General features: G+C 38.1%; 1 protein-coding gene across 1 annotated transcript in view; it reads left to right on the top strand.

Annotated features, from left to right (window-relative positions):
• Positions 1-3,686: 3,686 nt before the first annotated feature.
• Positions 3,687-14,018, top strand: part of LOC117428383 (ADAMTS-like protein 3) — a 127,859-nt gene continuing 117,527 nt past the window's right edge. The window contains exons 1-2 of the mRNA XM_058995345.1: positions 3,687-4,235; positions 7,089-7,206. Of these exons, the coding sequence (XP_058851328.1) occupies positions 7,132-7,206 (75 nt within the window). The 5' untranslated portion in view covers positions 3,687-4,235; positions 7,089-7,131. The remainder of the gene's footprint in view (positions 4,236-7,088; positions 7,207-14,018) is intronic.

The following is a 14,018-nucleotide window of genomic DNA, read 5'->3' as shown; positions in this document are numbered from 1 at the left end:
TTTGTTTTATAGCCTGGTTAAATAAACACGGGTTTTTGGCGTTAGATCTTATGTCGGTGTATTATTACTGGTAATTACCAATACTAAAAAACACAATTGGTTGATCTCCCGTTTAATAAGCTATTCCTCCGTATTAATGAAAGCTGCAGTCAGCTCATGTCACTCATCCCCGTTCTTCAGTGAAGGCAGGATATGGTTCCAGGAGGGTTCAGGACCCCATGTCAAGTTAAACTGGCCGGCTACTGCAGAGCAACCATTGCAGAAGAAAGGAGTAATACTTTGAATTCAGAATGTATGACTGCACGTTTAATGTTATAGATGGATTCTTGGGGTTTTACTTGCAGACTTCAGTTGCAGTTCATTTCAATTTCTTGGCCAGCCCCAATAGTTTTGCATGTATACAGTACATAGCTGAATCCCATATCCACAACATACTGTTAACTACTTTACCCTTCAAATTGTAGGCTTTTCTGTTAGACGTTATTAAACACTTCCTTAAACCATCTGTATAAAAAGAGCAACGTCTTCTGGAGGTTGGAATGTTTTCTTTTTATGAAATGTTTTTGAACACATGGGCGGCAGAATTAATTGCCCCTTATGTTAATCGTATGTTATGTGTTACACCGGCACTTACACATATGCAGAAATTGAAAAACACTGCTTGTTGTGGGTTATTATTTACAGCAGAGGGCGCTCTTTTTCCAGATTCTTTCGCAACTTCTTATGTGTCAGTACAGTACGTACGTGCTGTACTAGGTCTGACAAACATGTTTTATTTCAAATAAATAAACACACTACAACTGCACATTGCAGCCAGCAGTACACACATTTCCCATGTGTGTGTAAACACAACAAATCACCATGTTTTTCGAGTGTTTATATCAATGCTGCAATGTGGATGTAAGGCAGTGCCTGATTAAACAGTACTAAATCTCAAAGACTTCAAACTCTGTGACCTGCGCAAATATGAACAATTCATTTCATTGGATCCTAATAGCATTTAACTACCTAACCTTTCTGACTTTAGTATTAACATTGTTACATCATAAAGGATACATATTTTAATTAGATTTAAAAATATAACTGGATTTAATACATTAGGTATCAGACAAAACATTGCTTTGTTGAAGTTAAAAATATTTATGAATCTGCATTAATATTATACAGTAGATGTGTGAGATTTGTAAAAAGCAGGTACAGTTTTTTTGTTATCCTCTATTGAGTTGGATTGGATTTCACTATCCAAGAGTATTTTTCATGAATTTTAGTGCATAGTATTGAATGTCCAGCAGGTGGCAGTGGTGTATATACTTCAAATTAATTTGTAGGTGCATTCTTCCTGTGTGCTTATGTTTAGTCTTTTAGTTCCGTGATTATATCACAGGTTTGAGAGCCAAGACAGACTTGACTGTAGCTCTGGCCCCTGGGGTAGGGTGTTTGGTAATTATGCATAGTCTGGTCTCTGTGTGCAAATATACATGACATCACAGCGGCACTTGGCATTTGCAAAAAACTGAGAGTTTATTAGTATAAGGTAGGCTCCAATTACTTTTTCTGTCAGGCCAACTTTACCAGGCTCCTTTCAGAGTTTCAGGAGTGCATGCATTCAGTACCAGACATGTGGGTGTTATAGTTATTACCAAATTCAATGTACTACTCAAATTGAATAGGGCTATTTTAACACTGTAATGTATACACTAAAATATATTAAGATTAAATTGTAGGTATTGCTAAAAGGGGGAGGTTAACTTAATTAAATAAATCACGTTTAGTAACAGATTTAATCATGTTTTGACTTCTACTGGCGTTTGATTTCCAATGTGCAGATGGCTAAAAGCACCAACATGTCTTGAAGGGTTTTTATAGCTGCAAAAGGTTGCAAATTTGCATAGCAATACAGAAAGCCTTCAGTTTACAACTTACAATTGTTTCTTTTCTCCTTAGAGCGTTGGGGTTAGGAGCACCGAAGAAACCTGAAGATCGTAGATCCGCTGTGCCCCACTAAATTCAAATCAATGGGCTGCACTTTCACTGCCAATTTTTTTTCATCACCTGATAATAAAGTTTCAAACTGTACTCAGTTGACAAGGCCCTCTAACTTCATGTCCATTTCAATATTCATGAAATAATTGTAACAGGTTACGCATGTTGTAAATACTAAATTCGAGTTATCAGTTTGAAAAGTAAACTACAATTATGGCTTGCATATTTTAAAATGTATTTACATACAGACAGACAGCTGAAACATACCCTGTGTGCGAATGAATGTCAAAACCATGTTTTGTCACAAAATAAGCACTTCTCTAAATAGACATCAAAATGTAGTTGTGACATACAGACAGACCGGGCCCCTCAAAATATTCCAACATCCTGCTTAAAAAAAAAAAAAAAAAATGTTAGTTTCATTAAAACTGGATAAGCGGTTCTGGCATATAGATAAATGATATTGAGCAGCCTCTATGTGATTATCAGTAACCTGCACTAAAGAATGTCTAGACACGTGCAAAACTCTGAAATCGAGCTGCTGTACAGTATGAATGGGTTATCAATGATGATTTATAGCATTCAGATATCCATAATAAAATTGATTTTCCTTCCCATTGCAAACAGTGTTTGACATTGATAAAATACTGTACCTGAGCACAAAGGTTTATTTCACATCAAGAATGAGCAAATATTAACCTTTCATTTATTTGTCTCAAACTTTAAAGATCACAGAGATAGAATACAGTTCCCCATTGTTTCAGCATCTACTTTAAAATAATTCACTTCCTCTGGACTATCACTACTGTAATTCATGATACTGTAGCAGCAGTTTAAGCCATATATATATATATATATATATATATATATATATATATATATATATATATATATATATATATATATATATATAAACATAAACAAGATTCAAGATCACCCACACTTACCTCTTTGGTAATGGAAATCAGATAATAACCCTGGATTTATTAATGTTGTTTTTTATACTTTTGAAGTTCAAGGTTGGTCAACTGCACCTGGCACATTACCATATATATGAAATTATTAAAAACTTGGCTAAACGTCAGCCATGGAAACAATAGGATTTCAGTAAGCCTTTTTCTTCTGAAGACCGTGACCCTCCTAACCACATACGCCCTGAAAACTGAGAGTCCGGGATTAGTAATTCATCTTTGGAGAATGAGAGGAACACGTGTATCTACAATGGGACCCGATTTTTTGTTTCGATGTAAGCATTTTCTAATTGACATGACTAAATAGGGATTGCTGAAAAACTCAAATGCGTTAAGCTCCAATACCACCCTAAATAAAGTGACAGCATTCGCCAGCGATGGCACTGTGTATGACCCAGCTCGCATATTCAGTATGGGCAGTGCATTTCAAAACCAAGAAGATGGCTGTTACCTCATGACATTTTAAATGCCTTTGCTTTTACTAGCAGCTCAGTGAAATACTGCCACCAAGTCAATTTTACTTGTGATATAACCAAGTGCAAGTTTGGCTTTTGAAAAAAAAAAAAAAAACAGACACGGACTTATAGGTACCAGTCACGCCTGTTGGGGTGTGGACTTCTGATGTAAACTAGCCATTGGCTAAATCAAGTGCACATTTAGTTCGTGTGAGTTGTTATTAACAGACACATACATACACGCATTCATAGATACATACCTGCACATACGTAAATAATATCGTAAAAATGATTAAACAAAGCACAGAAAGCTGTTGAAGGTGTTGGTATAACAGACCCTCTTTCTTTTGGTGATAGACAGAACACAGAAGCACGCCTTCGCTTTTTTGATTTTATGATCAGATGTCACACTTCATCCATTAGCAGGCGAACCAGTCCCAGCTTAGAAGCGCTTAAACTTGTCCAAACTTCACCGCTCCTAGAGGACGCCTTGCAGAGCTAGTCAAAATGCAACTGCTCTGACTGTATCACTTATCAGTTCCTGCTTCTAGCGGAGGAGCAGCGCGCTTGTGGGGGAGACAATAGTAGACACGCTTATGCCATGGATGACTGACAACCAAATACCGTATTGCACCTTTTCTGATCAATTCAACATTAAAACAAGATAACACTATCTTAAATTCACATTTGCGTACAGACGTAAATCATCAACGGAGATTTAGAGAGATCGTATCTTATTTCTGTTCTTGGGAAACTGATGAAATTGTACTTATTTCTAAAGGATTACATTGAAAGCCGCAGTCGTGCATTTTTTGTCAGAATACAGGTAAGCCATATATTTTAGTGTATTTATTATAGATACACAGCAGGATGTGGTTTGTGTAACTTTGCATTTTATCGAGCACCTAGTTATAATGTATGTGGGCGGTTTTGTAGCCACTCCGACACAAAAACTTGAGAAATAATAATATTAGCTGAATCAAATGCAGGGTTGAGCTAGCAGTGTAACTAATTACTGTCACTGATACCAGCTGTCATTTTAAAACGAAACTTTAACAGGTGGAAGGAGACAAGTGTAGCCGCCTTTAGATGACAGCATATATGTATAAATACAGTCAATTCAATGAAAAGCCACTGTTATTATGGGGTTCGTGCATTCTAGCTGCAGATCATACTTCACTGGCTGCGGATAATCAGAGGAGGAACAGGCTCCCATTTACAACACTCTCTCCAAAACCTTTTTTTTTCAAATATGTGACTATCTGATTTTTTTAACATGCATGCTGCTTAGTATGTTCTTATTGGAATTATTTGTAGAAAATAATTCTCATCGTTTCACAATGTCAAAAACTACTACGCGACCTAAATGTGGGATGCACGGATGATGAATGAATCGCCGTTGTTCTGTATCTGTTTCTACTCATAAATCAATCGGACAGTTATAAATGTCATGTTTAAAAACACGTTTTACAATGTAAACTCAAAAATTAATCACGTAATGAAAGTGGGTGAAGTATTTGCGGTTTTCTGTATTTAAATAAAAAAGTGAAAGCAATCCGATGCATGATGAATTGTTATTATAACATAAATGCATTAAACAAAACCATGGTAGTTAGTGTGACAGATACAATATTGTGCACATTCACCCATTTGCATTGGTTTCTGTTGAAACAATTGGCGTAGGCTACTGTATAAACAGGACACCGATTCCTCATGATGTCTCACAAAATACAAGGCGTGTAACTACGTTGCAAATATTTTAGTGAGGATGGCAATAGTAACTAAATTAAACTTATGTTTAATTAATTCATACAACTGTTAACAAAACAGAAATGTAATAGATGCATTCAGAACAAATACACTTTACATTGCCAAAACAGTGTTACAAACTTTAATACAAAGTAACTGTACAAAGTCAAATAAACAACACACTTTTTTATTTGCTGTTTAGGGAATGACAAAACGTGTGGTCTTATAAAACTAAACTGAACCGCGTGTAGTGTGGAGCACTTATTGGTAAAGAGGGAGCACTCATCTGATTAATGGGGGTACTCTCTCGTTTTATATGGGGTTCAATCCAATGTGCTGACCTCACACGAACAAATAATCAGCCTGGTCACTTTCAACAAACGTCTAGTTTTTTTTATTAAAAAAAAGGTAATGCCCTTCTGTTAAGCTTACCGTTCAATGCCATATAGTAACATTATTGTAAAGTGTTGTAAAAAAAAAAAAAAAAAAAAAATTAAACACCTAATAGAGCTACATTTAGAAACGTTTGTCATTGAATACATTCAGTTTCTTTTAGTATTAAAAAAAAAGTATGGCCAAGCATTGTTAAATCGTGTTGGAGAAGGAGGGGATCGTTTAATGTGCATGCAGACACTGATTCAGTTAAAATAACGCAGCATTGATTACATTGTGATGTACTTTACCGATTCATTTAACTGACATTATTGCCAAACAGGCGCTGTATTAATCATTTCATGATGCCTGGGAAATATGAGCCAGAACGCTCTGGTTTTGCCTGATCGGAGCCAATGTCTTTGTATTTGTTTGGAACCCAGACCTCAGGGCCCAGGGCTGAATACCACGTGCTTAAACTGTCTATTCATCAAGAATTTAGTAGGTGCTATGATAAAAAAAAATATATGTTTTTATAAATGTACTGAAATATGTTAAAATGCATGTGTGGAAGGTCAAGTACTAGCACAGGGACACTACATATGTCAGGTCCAGGCGCGGTTTTTCACTCTTATATTTAAAATCACAAATCAAGGCAAACAAAAACGTCTTACTCAGACCAGAGTATACACTGAAATGATAATAACCAGCCCAGGGTTTATAACACGTGGTCAGAGTCTTTGTCACCAAGTCTTTCCATCTTAGAACAGCACTTCCTCTGTCTCTCCTATTGCTAGCTTTATACTGTGGCTGTTTAATAACTAACCAGGGAACCACTTAAGGGCTGATTGGTAATTCAAGCACTTCATTTGAAACTAAATGATGTCCCTCTGTACATGAAGCCCATTGTTTCAGCACAGGCTTTCCAACAGCCTTGTGCAACTGGCTTTCATGAGCGTGAATCACAGTGATTTGTCAATTAGGACCTGCTGCTACAGGAGGGAGAGAAGGAGAGTAAAACCCATTTTAAGACTATTTCTGCCATTAAAAATGAAATACTATAAAAAGAAAGATTTACAACAGTTTGGAAGTGGGAACCCATTTCTAGGAGGCTTTGTACATCCATGCACCTTTTACACAGGTCATGAACTTTTAAACAGTCCTGTTTTACCACTGTGGGGTCTGTACACCCGTCACAGCATGCCTCTCCTTTTTAATTATGTAACACAGATTACAAGCCTACCAACGCATTGAAAAAACACATTTGAGCTGAATCAGATTTCTACTAGAATAAGGGGGGTTAAGGTCTCACTAAGTTCAGCTTTTACAAGTTACAAAAAAAAAAAGATTTTTCATATTGAAACTACCTGATCTCCTTCAGCCTGCTTGTGGCATGCCTTGCAAGTCTCAATTTCTGGCCAGCGAAAACCTTTTCATGTTTGATTTGCACTGCTTCCAAAAACAGTCTCATGTCTTCATACAGTTTTCTTAAGTCAAGGAGATTCTGGCGGCATGCACTTCAGTTTGTTTGCTCTGAAACAATCTCTCTTTTACACAGGCTGAAACTAAATAACACGGTTAAGCAGTGAAACCTGGGCGGCATGGCCAAGGAGAAACCAGAGTTGCCCACGTGGGAGATAAGCATAGCTGTCTTTCTGATCTGTGCTGGCATTCAGGTAGGGGAAACATTTGTGAAATAACTTCTCGTGCTACATTGTTTGCATGCCTCACTCACTAGGTCAACTCCTGAGTTTTGTTTAAGTTACACCAGACCTCCATAAAATCAAATACATATTATAAATGGGGAAAGTATTTATTTAATAGTAGTGATAAAATAAGCATGTTTTTATTGCCTCTTTTGGCAGTGTTTGGTCAGATTTACTGGTAGAGGTTTCACATCCATAATTTCCATTAGTAAAGGTTTTGTTTTTTTCTTGCTGTCTCCTTCTCTCTCTCTCTCTCTCTCTCTCTCTCTCTCTCTCTCTCTGGGTAGCTTTGTTCACAACATGATGAAACAATCATGGTAACCGTTTGGAAAATGTTATTTAGGTTTGGTTGATCAGCAACCTCAGAAATGGAAAATATGGAGTCCAATACTTCATGTTAGTTTCATACTTCAGCCTTGATAAGGTAATTTGTTGAGGCTGGTGAATCTGAAATGTGTAAGCCATCTGAACAGAATCAAAGAAACTAAAGGGAGATGGTTACAGTTTAACACTGTATTCATCCAGTAAGTTAAAAGTGAGTAATATTACCATGACAACTGATAAATTGTGTCTAATAGAGAGATATTGTGCCAGGATTTTTTATAAACCTGGAAGGCACCGACGTCAAGACCTGGAGGATCCTGCAAACACCCGGACAGGTGTAGCTGTGTAGAAGTGAAACAACCCATACAGCTGTATGCAAACATATTGGGGTTTACACTTGATGATGAGTTAAAAGCAAGACATCCAAAGACCACCTCAAGATACATATCTATTGTTTGAGAGCCCAGAATTTGAATTGGTAAGCCAGGGATTGTATACTGTAATATGAGGCTTGTTGGAAGAAACGTGGATTATTCCCAGAGAAATCCCAGAACCCACAGAATGAACTGGAGTATGCTTTAATTGATTTTTTGTAAGGCAGAAGAACAATGCACAAAGTAAACACTGTCGTTAGTTGTCACTTTTATAAATAGATGTGCAGTGTGAGAGGAAGAAGCACCACTGCCCAATACGAGATGTTATTTTAAATAATGTACTTAAAACGCACAGATGTTTAGTTAAACGATTTGAAAAGCTGGCAGGATTTTGCTGCAGGCATTTTTATAATTGCACGCAGTAGAGTCTTTCAAAAGACCTCTAACTCCAGCTTCCTAAATGTGTTTTTCTTTGGTTTGTTTAATATACATACTGTGAAAGGTATTCATAGGTTTTTAGCACTTAATTTATAGTATACTGTGCTACTCGTACATGAAAGTAGGGTTAGCATTATTAATGGCCCCCCAGACCTCAAACTTTAGGGCTTAAAAGTAAGTTCCCCAGATTCACAGCACTTGCAGTTCTTTGAAGTGACAGAATCTTGGTTCAGTATAAGGGACCCTATATGGATATAACAGTAGTTCCAACCCTGCATGGCAGGGTAGCTGTTATGTTTTTACAGTCTATGCTTTTACTTCCTAATAAAGATTAGCCTGGTTCACAGTTTTTACCGTTATTATTATCTGGGATTTATCCCCGTCTCTTTCGGTTCATCACCATGCATTTACTGTGGTATACTACACTGCGTTTACCTTTATAAACCACAGTAAACTTGTATAAGGGCTGTACAGGAATGAGATGTATATTGATGTTAACAGTTTATAAACCAGCACTGTATTGTAATTTCATTGCTTCCTTTAGATTCTCTCTACAAATATTATATGCAGTAGACTGATATGCAGCAGACTGGTTCTCCTACGGAATGCTTGCAAGTTGAAACTGGAGAGCCATTGAAACAACGATTGCACATATATTGCACATAACGGGCAGAGATCAAGAAAGCCTTCACATTTACACTGCCCTTGCTGCACCCAGCGTGTCATCACAACAGGATTACTTGTTAAAGTAAGAGGGTGTTGCCAAAGGTTCTGATGAATCTTGAGTTTATAAAAAGGATCAGATTAAGATCTTTATGCTTGAAACCCCCCTCCAGTAATTATGCAAAACAAAACAAAAACATCTTTATATACCTTCACATCTGGGATGCTTGCCTTCTAATGTTGTAAACCTTTTATTATTAACTTCTGGCACGCCTACAGCTGCTGTGCTGTGTACATTCATTGCAAACTCAAACATGCCATATTCTTAACCACTAAACATTAAACAGTATTCATTCTGGGATATCCGATTGAAGAACACTTGAAACTTGGCTGCTGGGTTTGTTCAAGAGACTTAGCGGGCAGCACCTTGGCCACAACTGCTGTACTGTGTGGACAGAGTGCATCTTAACCATATGAGGGGTTAAAAAACAACACAGGTTCTGTGCTTAATTTTGCAATTCAAAGGCTAGACCGCACTTTTCATTTACCTTTTGTCAAATTTAGTTTAGTTGCTCCATCACTGCTTCTCAAACTGTGGTCCATGGACCCCTGGGGGTCTTATATTTGTAAGACAACATATGTATTTATTTGTAAGCCATGGTGAGGGCCTTGTGATTCTGGTGGATAATGCAGAGGTGGAAAAAATAAGACTCCCATTGCAAAGCAGTTTCACCCATTCCAGGTTTTACTGTGAGTTTGATTAGCCACGGTGTATAGGTACTAAGCTCAGGTTTGTCTTATTAAACTCATTGTCAAACCAGGAATGGATCAAACTGCTATGCAGTAGGAGCCTTATTTCCATCTGTGTAATATATACATAAAAGCATGTGGTTTTACAGCAGTACGTGCTTTTTTTCTTGTTTGTCCATTTCCCAGTTTTATGTTGGGGGGGTGTGGGGGGGGGGGGGGGGGGTGGTATTAAAAGGAGTCCCTTGAACAAACACTATAGAACACCATTCTGTGTTTGTCTCTGTGTGACACTCAATGAAAGATTTTTGCATTTTGAACAGCCGGCCAGTAATTTAAGAACATGTCTAAATCCGTTCTCTTATTGAGTTATTTCTATTATTATATTAGTACCCTACTTTATTTCATCCTTCACTTATATACTTGTTTTCACTGCATTTCAACTTCGTGTGTGTGTGTGCGTGCGTGCGTGCGTGCTGTGTGTGTGTGTGTGTGCGTGCGTGCGTGTATGTGTGCGTGCGTGTGTGTGTGTGTGTGTGTGGGGGGGGGGGGGGGTCATTCTTTTTCACAGGAATCACTTTCATTACTACATTGCATTCCAAGTAAAATAAACATACAACCTTTTTTTTTATTAATTTAATTCAGCACATTTATTTTGAAATATGACTACTGAATTCCTGGTAATGTTTGCACATTTTGAGGGACGTGGTTAAATGGTATGCATTAATACGTTTGACGCTGAATAACATCTCCAGGAATGTAAGGACGTCTCCCCTGTTTGCTTTGGAGTGTCGAATTGCAATGTTATAAGAGCCAGCTAGCTTTCAGCTGAAGACCTTTCCATCCATTAGTGTTGCTGTTGTTTATACCAGAAGCTGCATGCATGGAAACAATCTGGAAATGAGTTTAAAAAGTCAGGAACCTCGTTTTATATCAGCTGGGCGACGCTGCAGTGTAAATCTTAGCTGTCATGACAATCTCACGGGTTCAGTGAGGATTAGTTCAGTGTCACCTGTTGGTTCAAGACACAGGCTTTACAGCAGTCAAAAATAGCAGAGATTGAAAAACAGAATAGCAATTTGTTGTTTGTGTAGCCCATGACAGTAAACACTGGGGCACGTTTTAATTGCTCCTTTTGTTTTCTGGATGGTATCTTATCGTATTGGCATTACTGGTATGTTGGCTTAACAAAATAGCAAGCAAGCTGTTTTATTAAGGTACAACGTCATGCCATAAGGAAAAACTATTATTGTGAGATAATCATTTCGGACTGAAATACAAGAACGAATGTTATTGCGCTTTATCGTTGTACATATCAAAGTTATATTTTTAACTCAGTGTCATTGTGCTGTAGTCTATCTGGACCAATGAAACTCTGAATTGCTCCTGTAGTCGTGTAGTGCAAACCTATGGTAACTATTCTTTATATCACCCTTGTGGTATTACCTAGATGCATGAGAAATGCAGGATGCCCTTGGGGTATTCATTTTGCTAACTATTAGAAGTTAAACTTAACCCCCCTCCCCTGGTATCGTCTGGATTAGCATGTATCGCTCCAAACGTTTCTCACAGTAAAATAAGTGGTTTCATGTTTTCATTTAAGAAATACACGGTTATATAGGTTCTCATATTTTAAAGATTTAGAGGTTCAATAAGGCATCTGTTTTGCCCACAGCAACCTGGCCTTAACACTGGGTTAATGTTAAAGCCAAGCCAAGTTACACTGCAAAAGATAAGAGCTGCAGACAAGCACAAAATTAAGGCATATTTTAAACTGGCAATTGACATGGAAACTCTAGTCAGCAGTGGACCAAAAGAAGGCCTTAGTGACTTCCAGTGCTGCCCACAGTTGGGGGGGGGGGTGACGGGGGGGGGGTTAGGGGGGCAGCAGGGGGACGGGGGGGACAGGGGGACAACCAGGAATTTTGGCCTGGGCCCAGGCGCTTTTTTTTTTTTTACAGCTGAGAGGAACAATTCATGGTGAGGGGGGCCCGAAAATTTCTGGTGGCAGCACTGGTGACATCCATCCTCTTATATAGATAAATAGTTTTTAAAATGAATAGGAGTAAAGACCATGGACTTTGTAATGTTAGAAAATGCTGCGTCTATATCGACTAAGGTTATCAAATCGAGTACTCTGCCACAGCGGTATGTCACTTGCAAGCTTCCTGGAGTATTTCTTATTGTTGTTAAAAGCAGTTGTTTTTTCAGTTCCCATTGGTGCTCATTGTAGTTTCTTAAGCAAAGATTATCTGCTGTGGTTTGCAGCCTCTATTAAGAAGGTCTCGAATGATGATCTTTTCCCAGTACTTTTGTTCCCCCTTAAATCTTGTAAAGCTGAAAAGATTCTCCTGTTTGCTACATCTGGAGGTCAGGCATTTGTAAGGCAGATGAGCTCTCTCTTGGCAAGGTATTTGATTGTACTTTTATTGCATTGGGAGTCATTCGAACTTCCCCCAGTGCAATATTTTTCAATGGTACTGCAGCAGCAGCAAAGCTATTTACATTATGACAAATGTACTGGACTCTAACTGATGACCCCAGATTTTCTAAAAACTGGTAGCTGTTCAGTTTATATAGTCTCTCTCTCTCTCTCTCTCTCTCTCTCTCTCTCTCTCTCTCTCTCTCATGTTGCCATTTTACACTTGCTTACAGTGATGTTTTTAGATTTAGTAGCAGCTATTATTATCTAAGAACACATTTTCTTTAATACTAAATGCTTTAATAATGTGGTCCAGTGACACTGGCTACAGACAGACAGGGTGTCAGCGGTTCTGCGCGTGGACCTCAATGCTGAGTTGAACAGCAGCCACTCAGTACCTTCTCAATAGCGCCACTTTGTGGAACATTGTGTGATGTTATTGAGGTGTTCATGGAGGGGCTAGGCTGAGACCACAAAACTCAGTTTACCCTGGCCTCACCAAAGGCTAAACTTATGTCATATGGCTCTGCAGCAGAAAGCATAAAATATATAGTGTAAGATACATAATGGACACACTAGAAAGTCGATGAATTACATGTATAGGTCAGCAGGTTTTAATAGAGCCTTGTACTTTGACACAGCACTATTACCATGAAAAATATTTGAGAGCATTTCGTATTTGGACAGTGGTTGATATTTCTTAGCCAGAACTTTTCTTTGTTAGATTTTGGTATTATTATTTTTTATTATTATTTTTTTAATTTCTATGTATTGTTTAGAAATCAAACCCATATGGCACACATGTGCCTTTTATTAAAGGAGTACCATTAGAATTATGAGACTTGCAAAAATTCCATTCATGGTTGAGTTTGATGCCACCCAGAGAGCCTTGAAAAGGACTGTTTGAAATGAAACGTGCAAGAGAACTGCCTTAAGAATCTATTGATACTTTTCATGGAAATTGTTGTTGATTCTGTCTGGATAATAGAGGAACTACAAATAACTGTATTCATACCAGTGGTCAGTTTGTGAGGGTGGTGAACTTTTTACACTTGGCCTAGTTATCTCTCAGTTGTACAGAGTATTTTTGGATCTCCAACACAAGATAACACACTTCAGTTGGAAAAGAAGATGTGATGGAAAGAACATACTGCAGTGAAGTAAAAAAAAGTCAAGGCAAAGAAGGGGCAGCTCAGCTGTTGAAACAGCAATTTTACGGTTGGCTTAGTGCGTGGATTATGACAAGCAGATGTTGGATTAATTTAGTGCTTGATTGCCTTTATTGTTGGGTGTTTTTTAAGTGCTTTTGTAAGTTTGGAGCATAGTTTCGATGATCGACACTTCCATTTTTAGTTGTTCAAAGGGGAGGGGAATTCCGAGGGACTTCAATTCAAAGAATGAGTGCTGGCAGGCCTAACAAATCACAGAGAATGTCTGTTCTGTCTGTCCGATCAATGAGAAAGCTTTTATCAGTGTGTGAACAGGTAAACACCGCTCTGGCTTGGAGATGGTCAGAACTGCTGCTGCACTTCTTCAGGTTCGGGCCCTTGTCTGTGAATGATTATTTTTAAATAAACCAACCTGGTACCCACCCGAAACACTGACTGCATGTACAATTCCTAACTGTTGATGGGTGCCTGCATGTCAGCAGCTGCTCCAATCCCCAGTAGAGAATCTATGAATGGCTCATCACTCTTGTAAAGGTTTACTTCAGTGTACCAGGGTAATAGCACACTGAATCTCAAACAAAGTATAGACAAGCATGGTAACAGAGGAGCATAGTGAAGCATAGTAAAACCACGAGGCTACCTAAT

Source organism: Acipenser ruthenus, chromosome 21, assembly GCF_902713425.1.
Source record: "Acipenser ruthenus chromosome 21, fAciRut3.2 maternal haplotype, whole genome shotgun sequence".
Taxonomy (NCBI): Eukaryota; Metazoa; Chordata; class Actinopteri; order Acipenseriformes; family Acipenseridae; genus Acipenser; species Acipenser ruthenus.
This window is presented reverse-complemented; position numbering and strand designations above follow the sequence as displayed.